The sequence below is a fragment of the Plasmodium brasilianum genome, chromosome 14 (assembly GCF_023973825.1).
Source record: "Plasmodium brasilianum strain Bolivian I chromosome 14, whole genome shotgun sequence".
NCBI lineage: Eukaryota > Apicomplexa > Aconoidasida > Haemosporida > Plasmodiidae > Plasmodium > Plasmodium brasilianum.
Window position 1 is genome coordinate 520486 of NC_090127.1, and position 20090 is coordinate 540575.

Here is a 20090-nt window from a genome sequence, read left to right on the forward strand (position 1 = left end):
AAAAAAGTTAATTTTAATGTATCTGGTATATACATTAAATTGTCCGGTAAAATTTAACCACAAAAGTACAAGATATACACACATATATATACATTTAAGCATATATATAATTATATACATTTATATCTTTTGTTGTAAAAATAAAAAAAAGGAAAGGTATTACCGCTTAAATTTAAATATTTTGAACAGTTCAATTGCGTTGATTATTTTAGTATTTTAAGGCACACAGTTCGGTATATTTTCTAATATTAGCTATATATATATGTGCGTAATTGTATATGTACTACGGAGAGAACAAACTTGTATTTATTCTACCATATACGCAGTAATGCACCAATTTATCAGTGCATATCCTCATAATTTCCCTATTTCTTATTGTTGTAATATTCATTAAAATTCTTTTTGAGGAACTGTTAAGCGTTACACCGGTTCGGAAGGAAAGAAAAACAAAAAAGTAAAAAAAAGGAAAGCAAAAAATAAAAGAACAAAAAAATGATTTCACGTATGTCCGTGCGAACCCACACTCAGACGGAGACCCTAACGAAGCAGGATTCGGTGAATATGCTAAAGAATATAATTAAATTAGGCATAAGCTTAGTTACGTATTTACGTAATTTGTTTGAAGAGAATGCATATGAAGAAGTATGTATTCAAGAGTTAAAATTGAAGAGGCTGTTACCAATAAACCCCGAAGCACATATGATAATAAACTGGTTGGAAAAAGGTGTTTTTGACGCAATAGAGAAGGAATACTTGCGAATATTAATATTGGACATAAATGATGTATATGATAATACAATTGAATGTTATAAATTTAGTTTTTCATATAATACCATAAGGGCAGGAGGAGGAGGGGAAATTGGAGTTACCTTAGAAACATCAAAAAATAATCCGAATAAAAATTATAATGATAATTTAGAAGAACAAAGAAAAAATTTTAATGTTAACAGATTAAGAAATATAAAGGACAGGTTATTAAATAAAAAAAGTACGAACGACACATCCTTATATTTAAAAAAACACGCAAAAGAAAGAACATATGAATTACTTAGATCATTAGTATTACTAACACAAACATTAAATCCTTTACCCGAAAGAACATACTTATCAATGAAACTATTATATTATGATGAAATTGTACCATACAATTATCAACCACCATATTTTAGAAATCCGGATAATACGGACTTACTCAAATTTGTTAATATCCCAAATGAAGAATATGTTGGCAAAATAGACACAGGTCATCATTTCTTATCAATTATTGTAAATTCAACATGTAACAGTAATATAACTGAAGAATTATGTCCTTATTATTATAATGGAACACATAACCAAGATTTCGTGAATGAATATCAGCATGTAAAAACAGTAGAAGATGACTGTAACTATAACAGTCATAATAACCTATATATTAATGGCTATCAAAATAAGTGTCATCCGTATTATGAACAGTACACATATGGAGGGAATAAAAATGAAGGTGCTAAATACGAAACGGAGAGGTACAACTACTTGAATAGACGATTAACTAAAAACATAAATTATCCAAACGACGCAAATAATTACATTATTATAGACGATTATGATGATGATGATAATGATAATAATAACAGTAATAATACGAGCAATAGTAATAGTTATACTAATGGTAATAGTAATAGTAATACTAATGATAATAGTAATACTAATGATAATAGGAATACTAATGATAATAGGAATACTAATGATAATAGGAATACCAATGATAATAGGAATACCAATGATAATAGGAATACTAATGATAATAGGAATACCAATGATAATAGGAATACCAATGATAATAGGAATACCAATGATAATAGGAATACCAATGATAATAGGAATACCAATGATAATAGGAATGCCAATGATAATAGTAATAGTAACAGTAATAGAAATAGTAATACGAATGATAATAGTAACAATAATAGTACAAATAATAATATAAGTAATTATGATATTAGAAATTTGAGGAACGTCAGTATTAACGGTAACGTGAGGAACAACTATAATTATGATGTCCACGAACACATAGATCGAATGAGCAAACAGGGAAAGAAAATTTTCAACAAAAGCGGACGAAAAACAAAAAAGAAATCGTCATCATTTCCTGAGTTCAACATAAACGAAAAGGCTTCCTCTTTAGCAAGAATTATAAAAAGAAGTAATGATCCTGATCATAGTAGTAATTCAGATAATGACTGCTATATGAAATTGGAGAAAGTACTATCACATACATATGTAGATGGGGATGAACAAGATTGTGTACAAGTAGAAAAGAGAGAAATAGAAGATGATAAAAGAAAGAAAAACAAACATGACGACGCAGGTAAAGAGGAGTCACAAATTTTTTATTATCGTAGTAATCCTTATAGAAGAAATGTAGACACAATGACTTCAAAAATTTATGATGATGATAATAATAATAATGCTTATGTAAAAAATGGACAAAATAACATGAAAGATAAAATGAACGCTCTAGTCATAAGACAAACAAAAAGTTCCTACACTCCTCAAATTAACCAAAAAGAAAATGTAAAACATACGTATTCATTTAATGGTGATGATTATTCGTATTCCGACTCAGACCTAGAAAATTTTGAAAATAAGAAAAAAACGTACAAGACATATAAAGATAATAATTCATTATTGAAATCTGAAAAAAAAAATAATAAAATGTTAACACATAAAGACTTAAAGGACAAAAAATCATTGCGTAAAAGGTTAATCCTAAAATATAAGAAGAAAGAAATGCTCCACAGAATAAGGATGTATATTACGAGATATAAAATTCTAAGTAAAACTAAAATTAGGCAGAAGTTCCCTGACGTATCTAACTATGATATTGATAAAGTGTTACATAAATTAGTGTCTGAAAATATTATTCAGAGAAACGGATACAAGTTTTACAAATTTGTCGAGAATAAAGGTGTGGAAATGAACTGTCCAAAAAATGACTGCTTGGATATAACTGACGAGGAGAAGATTGATTCAGAGGATGGCCAATCGGATGATCAGTTTGGGGACCAATCGTATGACCAATTGGATAACCAATCGGGTAATCAGTCAGAAGAATGTGTGAGCAACCAAGGAAATAAACAAGCTGACGAACATGTGGAAAAAGAAACAAATAAACATGTCGATTACTCAGAGTTAGAAGAACTGGACAACCTAAAAATGTCTAAGGTACAGAAAAGCGACACAACAGCAGAATATGTGATTGACGAGATGGACTGTGCAGACACATCGAAAGAGGAAAACGCAAAGAACGCAGAAACAGACAGTAGATCTACAAATAGCCAAATGCATAACAATAATAATAACATTAGCATTAACAATAATAATAATAATAATAGTACCGATATAACAGGAAAAACTGACCTATCAAATAACATTGACCAATCAAATAACTCTTATCAAGCAAATAATTCTGATCTTACATATAATGCTGATCCTGTTGAGTGTCTTAACCGTGATGATCATATGGAGGGAGAGAATGAAGAAGACATGAATGAAATAAATAACGATATTCAAAAGTTATACGATGATGTATATAATTTATGTCTAAAAACTAAATATGTTAATAGAGAAATTATCACCAAAGGACTTGGAATCTACCCATTACTATCTAAACCACTCCTAGATAGACTAATTAAAGAAGGAGTGATAAAAAAAAAAATAGTAAAAAATAAAGGGTATGAAAGTAACATCTTTGTCCCCTTGGAGAATACTTTCAACTTAAAAAAGAATGACCAAATGATCAGAGCAGATGATTCATTTGAAAATAATAGCTTTTCCTTTGCAAACAATATTAATGATGTAATAAAAAAGGATTGATGTTAATTTTTTTTTATTTTTATTATAATTTCAATTTTTATGTTTATTTTTCTACTTTTTTTAATAATAAAAAAAAATAAAAAATAACAGCAGCTTTGATAAGAAAATTTGATGTAATTTTTTTTAATATTTTTTATTGTATATTTTTTTTTTTTTTGTTGTTGTTGTATAAAAAAAGAATTAGATTTTCTTTTTAAACATTACAAGAACAATGATGAAAACATAATTTTTATGTGCCTTTTATTTAAGTATAAATGGGTTTACGCTAAAAAACGAATGTCTTCATGCTTACGTTCATATGCAGATAATAAAATTACACAAGGGAACGTAAAAGAGAAAAAGAGAAAAAGAGAAATTTCTGAGCACTAATGAAATAAGGCAATATACAAACAAATTCATGGATTATAATACAGCAGTGTAATGTTTTGTTACTACTAAATTGTAAATTCTATAAATAGATAATTCTAAGTTGGAGTGTTAGAACTTCGTAAAAACACAATAACAATTTCATATAGCAATTTTTTAATTGTTATGAAAAAGGAAAACGTGAGACACATTATTTTTCATATTTAACTAAAAGGGACAATGCATGGCTAATGGACGTATAATATTTGTAAAAGCAAATATCTACCAGATGTTTTTAGCAGCATTCTTTACTCTTATTTTTACGTTTACGGAAACATGTATATGCACATACGGAAAAAGGAATAAACTATATAAATACATGTACATATATATATATATATATATATACATGTGTGTACTTATGGGCATATGTGAATGTACGTACGAATATCCACTCGTAAAAGCATAATGAACATTACTATTTGGAAAAAAAGTAGCACAAAAAAATGGGGGATACTTGATAAAAAAAAATTAACGCACTTTCAAAACCTACCTCTCTGATTACTAAATTTACGACCGCTATTTGACCTTTTCTTAAAATTATTTTTACCATTTCTAAAATTTGCATTATTCATGTTTTTCGAAGAACCATCATTCCTGCCACCCCTATCATTTCTGTTGTGACCTCCATAAGAGAAATTGTTGGACTTCTTAATATTGGGATTTGAGTTATTTTTCACTTTATATCTATTTGATCTTTTCTTTTTCTTTGTCTTATTTTGTGCTTTATTATCTTGTGGCAAAAATCTACTTAATGGCAATGTTTGCGATTGATCAATATAAAATTGCGTATCACTTGAAAAGGATTTTGCTAATATCCCTTCTTTTAATTTAACCGAAAAAAAAAAATCATTAATGGGACCTAATATTTCATCAACTTTTCCTATCTCTTCTTTATTTTCTAAAAAAATCCTACCATTAAAATATGGGACTAAATTTTCTAATTTATTTTTTATTACTAAATCATTTTCACAATATTTAAAAAATGTCCCACCCAAAATTATTTTATCTAATTTAGCTTCATTCTCATAACTTCGGTTAAAATTCCCTTTTCGGTTTTTCTTGAAAAACGTCATCTTGTTTAGTAGTACTTTGGGGGGGGGAAGGATCCACTAATACGTTTTTATGTGTAAGCACATGTAGAGAGGTACATTTATATATACATACATACAAATAAACTTCCGCTTCCTGTGCTTAACTATATATACTATATCATGTATGTTACTTTCTCAGTCGCATAATTCGAGCTAAAATTCAGCTGAATCAGCTTTCATTAAGAGAAATAATTTTTTTGAAAATATAAGCAGCACTGTTTTCCAGATTTTAAAACAAAATAGATATATGCATATTATTATGTATTTCTTCCTCTGTGTTATTTGCCTCTTTTCTGCTGCTATTACAGTAAATGATGAATTTATATGCTAAAAATTTTATTTACAAGTTCCTAATTATTTTGTTTGATAAAGGTGTATACCACATATAATATATTTTTTTTAAAAAAAGTAATAAAATTTAATGTAACTTTTATTTTTACATAAATTTTTTTCTTTTAATAAAGCTTTATTTTTTTACTGCAGCTTTAGATAAATATTGTCATAAAATATATTATATATTATGTATATATATAAATATGGTAAAAATAATATGCATTTTGCGAACAACTCTGATAGGACTTAATGCTAGTGGGCTTAAAGAATTATACTCTCACTAGATTTATTAAAAAAAATTGTCATAATTTAGAAGTTTTTTAAAAAGGCTCAGCGTATGCCAATGCACGCTGATTCTTCAAAAAATTCTAGCTGTTGTTATAGCAAACAATTGTGCTATAATAAGTATGTACGTATATAGGCACATATGCAAACACGAGCATATTTATATGTACTTATAACACTTGTACACGTATGTTATATTAGCATATACTTCTACATATTTTTACACAAACCTTTTAGCACTTCTAAAAACGGCAAATCGTTTATCTTTTTTTTGTGACGCTAAAATTGAAGAACTTTGAACATACGATTATATGTAATAGTGATCCAAAAATAGCAAATTCACAGAAATAAACAAAACAATTACAGGCACAAAGGTATAAAAAAGGGTAAAAAATTTATACTAAATATATATATACAATATATATATATATATACACGTGTATGTAGGCGCAGGGGCAGGAGAGTGTGAAAAATTAATGGGGAAAACTTATGAACAAGGATGTAAAGTCCAAAAGTACCACTCTAAAAAGTACGAGGTACCAAAAAAAAAAAAAAAAAAAAAATGCAAAACAAATGCTAAGAAATGAGAATGATTTTTCATAGTATAATTACGAAGAAAATTTTTTTATTTCATCATGTCTGCGTAAGATTTTATAAGGAAGCTCTTCCAAAAGTATATAACAAAAAAAGTAGCCATTCAAGTAATTGGATTCAAAGACAAATAACAGACAGATATGTTTTGAAGGCAAAAAATGAAAATTATAGAAGTAGAGCTGCATATAAATTAATAGAATTAGATAATAAATATCTTTTCCTTAAAAAGAATAAAGTAATTCTAGATATTGGATGTTACCCTGGAAGTTGGAGTCAGGTTATTTTAGAAAGAACGAAAAATTACTATAACGAGATTATTGCTATTGATAGGAAAATCATGGATCCTTTACCAAATATACATTTTATTAAAGGAGAAATAGGAAAAGATAATATTGATGATCAACTAAAGGAAATACTTCTGGGTAAAAAAATTGATATAATCCTAAGTGATGCAGCTGTTGCTTGCATTGGTAACAAAATTGATGATCATTTAAATTCCTGTGAACTTACTTTATCCATAACTAATTTCATGGAACAGTACATAAATAATGGGGGAACTTATATTGTTAAAATGTATTTGGGAAGTCAAACAAATAATCTAAAAACATATCTAAAAACTATTTTTCAATTTGTTAATACTGCTAAACCCAAGGCGTCCAGGAGTGAATCAAGAGAAATATACCTGGTTTGTCGGAATTTTCTGGGTCGAAAAAAAATAAAAGAAGATATACAAATTAAAGGGTCCTTTTCCCAAAAGGAGGGGTACTTCTAGTTCGTAAGTACGTCCATTAATGCGTTCATTCGTATGTCCGGACATACATACCTACATACTTAGTACCAGCATACATATCTACATATAAGCGTATATACGTACATTTATACATACATGTATATATAATATGGGAGCTCCAAGAACTGTAATACATTTTTTATGCATCTGCGAGCCTCCCTTCTTTTCTTCCTCTTTTTACTATTAATTCAGATTTATTCATTCCAATTATATACATGTACATACAAATATATATATACATACATGCATGATAATTATTTCTTGATAATATTACTTTTCACCTTTTTATCATCAATTTATGAGTTTCAAATAATCTTAAAATTTTTTTTCTTTCCCTAATATATTCTATTTCGTAATATCACCTTGTCGCCTTATAGCCTGTGCGAGTATGGTAAAAAAAGCTCAAAAAATATGCTACAAATATATGAACGTATGCAAAATATACATTACATGCAAATAACGCAGTTAAAGATACAGTTTTTTGAGTAACCCTTATAGTTGTTTCTTCGGAAGGCGCATGCTTTCCAAAAATAGTTGAAAAAAATTGGAATTCTTTCAATCTTAAAAATACCAAATTTCGAAATTGATCACTTCGTACATGTTATTGCAGAGTTATACGAATGTTCATATTTACAAAGCTATACCTGTCAAGTTTATTAACTTTTTTGAAAAATTATTTTTATATTTTTGGCACAAATAAAAAGAGAGGAGACCCATTTTAAAATTATTTTTTATTAAATAAATTTCAAAATTTAGGTAAACAGCATGTAGAACATATATATGTATATATAAATATACAAGTATATATAAACATATATATAGGCAAACACGAGTGTACTTCAAAATGGAGAGATAAAATCATATATTTTAAAATCCATCATGGCGAACTTTTCCACGAAAATAGGAATACTTTTTGCAAATATCCATGAAGTTGTTAAAAAAAATTTATTACTCACAAAACATCATTTGTATTTTATATCTCTCCAATTTTGTGTTCAATTATTCTGTTTGATAATAAAACTGTTCTTATTTTTTTAATGCAACTTTTCATCCCCTATTTTTTATTTTACTCTTTACCTATATCATGTTCCTTTTAAAAAAAAAAAAAAAAAAAAAACTCAATACTCCACGAAACAACAAAACGTAGAATAACATAACATATCATAACGTATTATAACGTATCATAACATATGATAGCATGACGAATTTTACATAAGAGATGTAAAAATAAACTATGCTCATAAATTCAAACCTAGCTTTTAGGAGCTTATCAATAAGTAACACTTCAAATTATTTGATGGTATGCAGATTTGTACAAGTGAACTAATTCCACAAAAGGGTAATTACAAGTAATAATAACTGGAACGAATTATAAAATATATTTTTTCTTCTTAAACAAGAAACCCAAAAGTATAAATATATATGAAAAAAATAAAAAAATGAACAAGTCAGACAAAAAGTTCATCTTGAAATTATTTAAAATTAAAAATGGGAATATAAATTTGCTGAAGAATAGAATAACACATTTTACCATTAACAACAAATGCATACATATAGTTTTGTGTAACAATGCTTTAATAAAATATTATGTTGAAGATAATGAACTATCTTACATAGACTTCTACAATAAGAAAACAACAAATAATAAAGCGGAAATAAGATCCATGTTTTTTGATAATAACTGTTATCATGGATTTATATGCTTAGCAAATAAGGAATATATATATGTTCACTTTGAAAATAATATTGTTCGAAATTTAGGGAAATTAAAAAAATATAACATCACAAGTGTATGTTTTAATGATTATACAGAAATAAAAAACTCGTTTCCATTTTTAATAGCTACAAAGGATGGGGAAATTCTTGAAATGAGCATAAACAACAAAACAAAAAATAATAAAGATCATGAAACTATATTCTCTAATGACAAATTGTCCATTCTTGATATAAATATGGTAAATGTAAAACTGAGTAATACAAATGATGATGAAATGTTACGAATTATTTATTTTAGTACAAGTAATAGTTTACACGAAATTAGCTACACATATAAAAATAGTAAGACGAACAGTTCAGAAAAAAGTGAAACAAATATGGGAGAAGTTAAAATAAAAACAAATAATTTATTTGCTAATAATAATAGTAATTCACTGGAAGATACAAAAGTGTATGAATGTGGCATGGACTCCTTAACCTCTATTTTAAAAATTGAAAATATCCGAAATAAAAACTATTTATTCTGGCTTAATGGATGTTGTATATTCATTAGTAAAATAAATAATTATAAAAAAAAAAAAAACGCAAAAGGAGGGAATACCAGGAATGCTAATAAACATATGAAGAATAAACATCTTACCAATTTTGATGATATTGATTTCTTATCCAATTCATCGGAATCTAATAATTCAGATAAGGGGATTAACATCATATCCATTAGTGAAGACGAAGAAATGCGAAAACAAGAGAAACAAAGAGAAAAGGACAAAAATAAAAAAATTATACAAAGAAAAAGATTATACAAAAATAATCATCACTATAACAGGGATTCGGAGCCAGATGAGGAAAACAGTAGTAACAAAAATATAAACAGAAATAACTGTCTATTTAACATTGAATTTTATTTAGATAGTAATTATGTCATAGTTAACTTCTTAGACTTAAATATATTTACCAGCGAAAATATAAATAATTTTTCCTTTACAAAGGCTTTTTATGAATCCATATATAATAAGGCAGATAAAATAACGTACCATTCTGAGGAGGAAAATATGCAGGACCGGGAAAAAGAAGCAAAGCAGAAAATGAATAAATCGAAAATTTATGAGAACACTGTTTCGTCTATAATTGATATGTGTGTAAATGATTTATATATTTTCCTCTTACTAGAAGAAAAATTTCTTATCATTAATAATATAAATTTTAAAATAGTATATGAACAAACATTAGCTATTGAAACATATGGTGATGTTATACGAGTAATGAAAGATAACTTCGACAATAAAGTATGGCTGTGTACATCGAAATATATTTTTAATATACATATAAACAAAAATAAAAATGATTTGATTGACTTAAATCTGAAGAAAAAAAATTTTGCAAAAATGTTGGAACATAGTACGAAGAATGAAAGGATTCGGATAAAAAAACATTTATTAAAAAATAATAAATACGAAATAGATCAATATAAATATACAAATATAAATACAGAGGAAATGTTAATATCCTTTTTGCATAAAAAGCAATATTTTCTTATATCCTCTTACCTATACAAGAATATACATTGCTATAACAACATTGTCAGAATAGCTTTCTTCATATGGCTTATTCAGATTTACTCTTATTCGATAGATTTATATTCTTATTTATATCGCGCTACCTCATACTACTATGCTTATGGAGCGACAAAAGAGAGTATTACTCAGGGGAATAGAGTAAATGAGAAAAAAATAAGCAACTCTTCGGATGACTCAGATGATAGTTCAGAAAAAATGGATGAATTCACCGACAAGTCGGATGAATGCTCCGACCAGTTCAGTGGATGCTCCGATGAATCGGAGGAGTATTCATTGGAATCGCAAGAATGTGTAGACAAACGACATGATACAATTCAGTTGCCAAGTGATGATATGGAAAAATTAAACAAAGCAGTAGAAGAAAAATCACCAACACGTAATGGTATGTCTAACATAGTCGAAGACAGAAAATTAAGGAACCATAATATACTAAATAGGGGAAGGGGAAAAAAGGGAGAGGAAATTGTAGGGGAAAAAAAAGATTTCCATATAAATGTGGAACAGAGCCTTACAGACCTTTCTAATGATAAGAATATACACGTCAAAAGGTCGAGAGATACAAGTACAAATTACGGGAATAATTGTAGAAGCAGTGAATTTATTGCGAATAATAACAGAAATGAGGAAATGGATTATAACACAGAGGGTGGAAGCTGCACAATAATAAATAATAACTACAAGAAAGAAGTACATATATGTAAGGAAAGTAATAAATATTTAAAAAGTAATAAAAATTCCTTCCTTCTTTTTTTCGAAAGACTAATAAGTAAGGAGGAAAAAAAAGAATGTAGATATAATTTTGACTTTTCCAAGGGGAAAAAAATGAACATAAAAACCATAACAGATAGTGACAATTTCTACATTTTATTAAAAATGTACAAAATGAAAAATGAGGAAATCTTTAATTTCTTGAAAACCCAAAAAAGGCTGATTATTACCAAATTAGAGAAATTTAAAAAGGTTTACATAGATGTGGAAAGAAGCGATAAAAGGGAAAATTTAGATTATTCGAAAAATGGTGAAATGCATAAAATTAGCGAAATATACGAAACGGGTGATATGCGTGATAAGCGTGTAGTGCTTGAAAACGAATATGTGAGGGTAAAAAAGAAGCTGTATAGGAATATTTACTCATACAAATGCTTGGAAGTGTGTGTATATATAATAATTCTGTTGAAACATTTTAAGCATTTTTTTCAATTGAATGAAGTTATCCTTGAGATATTTCAAGGCTTTAACAGGCTTAACTTTTTACTGCTTTATAAATTTATATGCAATGATTATAATTATATAATAAATTATTATATCAATAATAATAAATATAATTTACTCTTTAATGTAATTATATTATTTCCACAGAATGTGCTGTTAGATGTATTACGAGAACATGCTTTCATTCTGTTTCTTCACAAGCCACAAAAATACGTGGACATGTTACTTTTCTATGATAACTTAATTGATGATTACATGAATATAATTATTTGCATGTTCATAACTATTTATTTTTTTAAAAATAGGAAGAAAAAGAAGGAAGAAAAAGCTAGTACAAAAGGTAACAAAAGTAGTGATGCAACGTATGAGAAACATGCAGATGAATGCATTCGATTTTTAGAATACATATCAAATATATTAATAGAAGAGAATTCTTTAGAAAAAAAAGAAAATTACATGTACACATTTGAATGTACATGGAAGAATAATCATATAATAAATTGCTTGCTTATTTTGTATATAGAAAAAGAGGAAAATGAAAAAATTAAAAAATTTTTAAACAGATTAAAATCCTCCGCTGTTCACTTTGACTATTTGTTTATCATACGATTTTTAAAGGAAAGACAAAAAGAAAATTTTATCCCGCATATTTATATTTTAATGAAATATTTTGAAGAAGCAGTTGATAAGTCTCTAGAATTAGGTGATTACAAAATAGCTAAAAATGCTGTCATATTGTGTGAAGATGAAGAAGAAAAAAAAAAACTTTTCCTTAAAATAATTAAACATATCTCCGGAAATCTAAATGATAAAAATTTGAAGGAAATAATAAATCTTGTACGGGATTCGAATTCTATATTAAATTTGCACGATATTCTACCATATATTAATGAAAATACTATTATTGAGTATTTGAAAAAAGATATATGTTCTTTGTTAGAAGTATATAACTTAAAAATTAAGGCCAAAAAACAAGAAATTAAGGAAAACTTACAAACAATTGATTTATTAAATAAGGATATTAAAAATGTTAAAAAAAAACACGTAATACTTGACAAAAATGAAATATGTTATATTTGTAAAAAGACTGTTCATTATAAAAAGTTTTATGTTTTTTCATGCCAACATTATTTCCATAGCATATGTTCTCTAAACATATACATAAATTCCAAGTCCAAAGAAGAGCTGTTCCAGTTTTTTTCTGTACTTCATAATTATAAAAATTCATTAATTAATAAAAATGAGAAAGATACATTAATATATGAAACAAAAATTGATGAAATATTAACGGAAGAATGTTTCATATGTGGATCCTTTTCCATAAATTCCATTACGCAGAGTTTTATCTCTCAAAATGAGTCAGACTTGGTTGAAAGCTGGATGATATCCAAGGAATAGCTTTCAAAATAAAGTAAAATGTAGTAGAACAAACAAAATAAAATAAAATTGGACTATGTTTTCACGATAATTATCTAAAAAGACCTAATCATTCCATAAAGTATACTATAAAGGATCAAGATATAATTTTTTTTTTTTTTTCAATGAACATGATGGATATGAAAGTGTTACATAAATGTTATAAACGTGGGGGAAATTAATGAAGAGGTTAAAAAAAAAAAACAAATATGCTAATTCTTCGAAAAAAATATCCAAATAAAAAAATGTGTAGATGGATTGCTTTTGTTTTATGAGACCTGTGTATTTTACAGTCTTGTAGTTTTGCGTTATCGTAATTACGTTAATAATTGCTCTCTATTTTGGTTGGTTTTATTTATTTATTTTTTTTTTTTTTTTTTGATTTACTCTATTTCATTTATTTCTTTTTATATATTTTACTTCCTTTTATTTCAATTTATTTATTTTTATTTATTTTTATTTGTTCGCTTTCATGCTAGGTTCCTTACAGGATACGCCCTTTTTTTTTTTTTTTTTGATTTACTCTATTTCATTTATTTCTTTTTATATATTTTATTTCCTTTTATTTCATTTTATTTATTTTTATTTTTTCGCTTTCATGCTAGGTTCCGCACAGAATACCCTTTTTTTTTTTTTTTTTGTTACACTCCTCTATGTGCTTTTCTCTACACTTTTGCATATTTTTTTAAATCATATCATTATACTTTTCCCGTTTTTTAAAAACACCTTTTGTCAACAAAAGGTAAGAAACTCGAGGAAAAAATAAAAGACCCATAGGAAGGAAAAAGTGGATCTGCCTTCAAAGTATCTTCACATAAAAAGATTTTTTCCCTTTTTTCTGAACCCTCTTTGAATGTATTTTGATTAAAAGAAATAGATTGCTTTTTATTATAATAATCAAAAATAGTCATATGTGGGAAATTAATTGACGAAGGAATAAAAAAAATAAAAGGAGGATCTAATTTAAATTTTCTGTTCATTAATAATGGTGTAGTACATTTAGTAAGACATATTTCACACTTTCTTTTTTTATTTTTTTCTTTTAAATATAATTCAATATATTTATTTTGAACATCATCAAAGGTTCTTTTCATTTTCCACGATATATATAACCATGGGTCTCCAAAATCTACATCATAATAATTTAAATAATAAGCTAACTGTTCTTCATGTTCTTTTGACCAGGGTTTATTCTCATTTTCTAAAGGTGGAGCTTGAAAGTTTTTAACAAAGTCATCATACGAATCTTCAGGATATAAACCATATTTACACTTATTTACATACTTCCATATTTTTCTCCTCTGTTCATTTGTTATACATCCTATATTAAATAATTCTTTTGGTGTTACTGTAATAAAATCTTTCCAACTCTTAAAACATTTTTCTATTTCATCAATATTCTCACCTATGTCTATATTTTCTAAAAAAGTTCTAACGTCCCAATTTTTGGGTGCCTCACTTGCACAGCTTTTTAAAAGTTCCCGTTTTTCCTTTTCTATTTCTTCTATCTTCTGTCTCCTCAAGTGTTGCCTGAAAAGTTTTAAGTCGAAGAATCTCCTCTTCTTCTTGAGTAGCGGGCCTACAAATTGGTGAGAAAAAGAGGGAAAAAAAGAGGGAAAAAAAGGTAGAAAAGAAAAACGTGAAAGAAGTGGAAGAAGTGGAAGAAATGGAAGAAGTGGAATATGTGAAAGAAAAACAAAATAAACAAAATGGAGAAATAAATAAAATAAAGAAATTTTTTTTTTTTTTTTTTAAATAAATTGTGAGCATTAAGAAAATCTAAAAAATTCTCCAAATGCACATTTACAAACATTCGCTTCAAATTTTGGTGCTCAGTTTTGTCTATGTTGTGTTTTCAACTTTCGTCTATTCGCTTTTACGCACTTTCGGTACTTTTTTTTTTTTTTCTTCTTTTTGTTTATTCTCTTGACAGTTTTCGAACATTCTATCCAAGCAGAGAATTTCTATTACCTGTGTCATCCGAGCTCCTACGAAGTGCTGATGTGTGTACTAGTCTAGCGTTCTTAAAAGTTCTTATTAATATTTTATTCATTAAAAAAAAAAAAAAGATGCTACAGGTATCTTTGTGCAATTTTTGAACATACAAAAATATATATGCACACAACTCATAACAAATATTTTTTTTACTTTTTCGGATACTCAAATATTTCTACAAATTTATTATAATTAAATACTAGTGAAAAACGAACAATTTCGTTATGCAAAACACAAGTTGGGTTTAGGTGAACGTTTCTTTTTTTTTTTTTTTTTTTTTTTATAGTTCTTCATATATATAAATTTACAAGGCCCAACATTTTACATTTACTAGTTTACGTGTATTTGCATATGTAAGCCTATATATATACATATAGATAGCATATATATATATATATACATACGTTATTTCTTTCTTTTGGGGTTATGATAAAAATTAAATCATGATTCAAAGTTTGCTGTGAGTTAAAACACGAATATCTTAGAAGCACAATTTACTATTTAGGAAAGCACTAAACTAGTATCACCATTTGATAACAATCCGTTTTGTAATCACTTCTTTAACTTCGACAGTGCACGATTTCTTTCATGGAATTTAAAAAATTCTTTCAATTATTTTCACACACAAAAGAAAAATGAAACGATACAAAATGTGACAAAACGTAATGTAGCAAAGCCTATACTGTATATGACTTTTTCGTCAACAAAATTTTATTTGCTTGGTGTATTTTTTTTTTTTTTAAGAAGGAAAATGCAAGAGAAAATGTGTTTATCCTATAGTAAAATTTTTGAACTCCCCTTACGAATTTAATTTTTGACATACAATTTTCATCTTTCGTTATTCTAACGAAAACGCGATTTTTACGTTTTTACAATTAATCCTTTTTTTTTTTTTTTCTATTTTAATTTTTTTTTTTATTAATTTTTTTTTTATTAATTTTTTTTTTTTTTCATTTTTTCATCCATTTTCTCATTCAGTTTTTCATCTATTTTTTCGCACAGTTTTTCATCTATTTTTTCGCACAGTTTTTCATCTATTCTTTCGCACAGTTTTTCATCATTTTTTCGCACAGTTTTTCATCTATTTTTTCGCACAGTTTTTCATCCATTTTTTCGCTCAGTTTTTCATCCATTTTTTCATTCATTTTTTCTTTTTTTTTTCCATTAAAAACACAAACAACTGCTTATATATGCATATTTACGCTGTTACACACCGGCATCTCATGAACTTAAAATGAATGTGCATTCTTTTCGTAAATTCTCAAGATTAGAAATATATAGACCTTCGAAATTTAGTGAGATAAAAAAAAGACTTTATTTAAAAAAAAAATTATTTAGCGTAATTATGAAAAATGCAAAGAGAGAGTTACAAAAGAAAGAAAAAAGTAAATGTGGTAAACATGCCGAAGAAGACGTTTTTTATAGTACTATAGCATCTTATCCTGAAAACAAGACCCGAATTTATAAAAATAATAAATACAACGTATATGAAAATTATAATCATTGGCAAGACGATGGGGAAAAACCTTCTATTGAAAGACTTTTTTTTATATGCAGTTCCATGGGGTGTTTAGAATTACAGTACGTTTTATCTTCTTTTATAAATTACCAAAAAAATATACTAAAAGATGAAGATATCTTGACATTATATAAGTTCTTGGACTTATCCGAAAAAGATATGTATGATTACCTATGTGGAATTGAGTTAATGCCACAGAATTTCTTGCAAACTGCAGTCATACGGTGTTTGCTAAAATTTATAAATGTTAACCATCCCTCTTTGAATTAAACATACATGTTTTTACATTTGTATGTGTATGCTTGTATTTCGATCTCTAAAAACGAATTTTTACTGTTACGTTGGTTTTTTTTTCTTTTTTTCTTTTTTTTAATTTTTTCTTTTTTTTAATTTTTTCTTTTTTTTAATTTTTTCTTTTTTTCCTTTTTTAATTTTTCTTGAAGTATGCAAAAATTTTAAAGAAAAAAAAAAACCTTATGTATATTTTATTTTGTTTTTTTATTTTTCTTGCACTTTCTTTTTTTCGATCGTTATATCTTCAGTTCACAGTAGTGTATTAATGAAGTTGTTTTGTTTTTTTCTTTTTGTTGCCAATATCGTGTATGAACGCATATACTTGAATATATATATGTATATGATTATAGTTATATGTATTTATATAAATATATATACATGCATACATACATAATTTATCAGTACACATATACGTTTACACATGTATATGGCAATATTCATTTTTACAAGCAGAAAGTAGCTTTTCTTGAAAATTAAATTAAAAACGTCATAAACTTGCAGTTTCTTGATTAAAATTATTTCAAATTTCTTCTTTTTTTAAAAAAAGTACGCTCATAAGTAATATCCTTAAACTCCCTTATTTTTCTTTTCAAAAAAAAGCTAAACAGTATCATGCATGTTTAAGTTAGCAAAGCGTTCTTTATTTTGATTTATCTTAAAAAAAGCAAAAAATATACGAAGCCTAACCTAAATAAAAACACATTTATATGCAAATATAATTTTTTTTTTTTTTGTATCATTATGTTATGCATTATGTGTTATGATATTGTAAAATAAGACTTTGTACACATATTTTTTCTCCTTAATATACATATATATATAATAATTAAGGGGTAAAACACAAAATTCGTTGTATATATTGAAAATAGTATGAGGATTTAAAATATCATAATAGTGTTTTCATGAGATAAAATTTATGTAGTTTTTTTTTTTTTTTTCAGTTCTTATTTATTTGTATGCAATTGTAAATCCCATTTTCGTACGGTATTTTCTTTGGCATTATATATGCAAGTTAATTTTATCCAATTTTTTCTAAAAATTTTATGAATAAATTTATTCACACTCCCCACTCTCCCCAAATAACACATGAAAACTTTAAGATGCTCTCGTCAGCTCACTCGTTTGACACATGGAAACATGTGGAAGCATTTTCAGAAAAATGATTATTCTGTGCTTTTATTTTGTAAGAGAAATATTAGAAGTCAGGTAAAAAATAATAAGGTAAGTTATACGACAAGGTACTACAGCAACAGCTTCGAGGAAGAGAAAAAGAATACTGAAGAATATTATTTATCCATGGGTGATAATATAGAAAAACGGTATAGCTTGGCTTTATATAATGTAGGAAAAAGAAGTAACAAAATAAATGAAATTTCCAGTGATATCTTATTTGTTAAAAATAATTTCCTTAAAGATAAAGTATTTTTAAACTTTTTACACATACCAAATATTGAAAATAAAGAAAAGCTAGATTTCTTAAAAAATCAATGCAAAAAATATAATAATAATAATTTCAGTACAATAACAAGCAATTTTTTAGAGTCTCTATTTGATTCCAAAAGGATAAATTTCTTACCCAAAATTATAGAAGAATTTGAATTATTACTAATGAAAGATAGGAAAGAAATAAAATGTACAGTTTACACAGCAAAAGAATTGGATAACAGTTATAAAAAGAAAGTGCACGATTCGATACTTTTCAGATTGAAAAATGAATTGAAACCACTTATTGAGTATAAAACCGATGCAACTATTTTGGGAGGACTGGTTCTAAAAATCGGCAATCAAGTTTTTGATTTTTCGGCTAAGTCAAAAATTGAAAAAATTAAAAGTACGTTGTTATAGTAACCCCTTCGGACAAACTGTTAGTACGTATATATATACATATAGATATAGATATAAATAGATATATAGATATAGATACAGATATAGATAGATATATAGATATAGATATAAATAGATATATGCATGTTCTTATAAATGAGTATACAATAGCTAATTCACAATTTTGTTCCAAACTTTTGAAAATGCAGCCGTTTTGTCATTAACGCAGATGGGTGTAGGGGATTGTTAACTGGTATTTCATAAGAATATATACTATCGTGCTCACATATATACATACATGAATACTTACGTGCATATGCATATATACACCTATTGTGGTGCTTTTTTTATTACGCATAAAAGGTAAAAAAAAAGAAGAAACATTTAGCACAATGGAATATAGCTTTTATTTTTATTGCAAGCACTGTTCGTATTGAGGCATATAAGCATTTTTTCCAGAAATGAGTTTTATCGTAAGTTCTATTTGCTCTTTTTTTTTTTTTTTTTCATTTTTTCTATATTTTTATATTTGTATATTCCTATATTTCTATTTTTCTGTATATATATTTTTTTTTTATATTATCACCTTGTGAACGCTTAAATTTTATAATGTAAAATAACTGTATAATTCATATTTTGTACGGACAATAATTGTAATCGTTCTTTACCCATATAACGTCCTCCACCTCGAATTTTATTTCATATTAATGTGTCGAACTGGAAAATGTTTTTTTGGAAAACATCTCATTTGACTTTTTGTGCTCTTTTTTTTTTTTTTTTTTTCCCCCTTTTTTTTGATAATATTTAAAACAACGTAATACTATTTTACATAGCTAAAAAAATATTTTTCTTTAATACTTGCATTTTTACGACTTTAGTATGTGCATGCATTAATATATTTTATTATTTTATTTTATTTTTTTTGTACCCTTTTAATGTTCTTTCATTTATCCAGTTTATCAAGCTATATCACAATGTACTGTACTATATCCAATATATCATAATACATAGTAGTATGTAATAAAATGTAATAATATACACGTAAGTACCTTCACATATGGTAGTGTAAGCTGGCGCATCTTGTATATTACTGTACTCTTCTTCAACTCCATCGAAGGCTAAAATATGTTCCAAATTTTTTAACATAAGAATGAGCCTGCGCATGGTAGTGCTTTCGT

General features: G+C 26.6%; 7 protein-coding genes across 7 annotated transcripts; 5 read left to right on the plus strand and 2 right to left on the minus strand.

Annotated features, from left to right (window-relative positions):
• Positions 1-492: 492 nt before the first annotated feature.
• MKS88_005340 (HORMA domain protein) lies at positions 493-3858 on the plus strand (the record flags this gene model as incomplete). The annotated part of the gene is made up of 1 exon (XM_067218594.1): positions 493-3858. The coding sequence occupies one exon, from the start codon at positions 493-495 to the stop codon at positions 3856-3858; it is 3366 nt and encodes a 1121-aa protein (XP_067070554.1).
• An 887-nt stretch (positions 3859-4745) lies between these two features.
• MKS88_005341 (H/ACA ribonucleoprotein complex subunit 1) lies at positions 4746-5339 on the minus strand (the record flags this gene model as incomplete). The annotated part of the gene is made up of 1 exon (XM_067218595.1): positions 4746-5339. One exon carries the CDS (start codon positions 5337-5339, stop codon positions 4746-4748), a length of 594 nt encoding a protein of 197 aa, XP_067070555.1.
• A 1112-nt stretch (positions 5340-6451) lies between these two features.
• On the plus strand, positions 6452-7341 carry MKS88_005342 (ribosomal RNA methyltransferase; the record flags this gene model as incomplete). The annotated part of the gene is made up of 2 exons (XM_067218596.1): positions 6452-6511; positions 6634-7341. 2 exons carry the CDS (start codon positions 6452-6454, stop codon positions 7339-7341), a joined length of 768 nt encoding a protein of 255 aa, XP_067070556.1.
• Positions 7342-8798: 1457 nt separating this feature from the next.
• On the plus strand, positions 8799-13262 carry MKS88_005343 (vacuolar protein sorting-associated protein 18; the record flags this gene model as incomplete). The annotated part of the gene is made up of 1 exon (XM_067218597.1): positions 8799-13262. The coding sequence occupies one exon, from the start codon at positions 8799-8801 to the stop codon at positions 13260-13262; it is 4464 nt and encodes a 1487-aa protein (XP_067070557.1).
• A 734-nt stretch (positions 13263-13996) lies between these two features.
• On the minus strand, positions 13997-15333 carry MKS88_005344 (uncharacterized protein; the record flags this gene model as incomplete). The annotated part of the gene is made up of 2 exons (XM_067218598.1): positions 13997-14859; positions 15252-15333. The coding sequence occupies 2 exons, from the start codon at positions 15331-15333 to the stop codon at positions 13997-13999; spliced, it is 945 nt and encodes a 314-aa protein (XP_067070558.1).
• Positions 15334-16509: 1176 nt separating this feature from the next.
• MKS88_005345 (uncharacterized protein) lies at positions 16510-17064 on the plus strand (the record flags this gene model as incomplete). The annotated part of the gene is made up of 1 exon (XM_067218599.1): positions 16510-17064. One exon carries the CDS (start codon positions 16510-16512, stop codon positions 17062-17064), a length of 555 nt encoding a protein of 184 aa, XP_067070559.1.
• A 1110-nt stretch (positions 17065-18174) lies between these two features.
• Positions 18175-18933, plus strand: MKS88_005346 (ATP synthase subunit O; the record flags this gene model as incomplete). Its single annotated transcript, XM_067218600.1, has 1 exon — positions 18175-18933. One exon carries the CDS (start codon positions 18175-18177, stop codon positions 18931-18933), a length of 759 nt encoding a protein of 252 aa, XP_067070560.1.
• Between the last annotated feature and the right edge of the window lie 1157 nt (positions 18934-20090).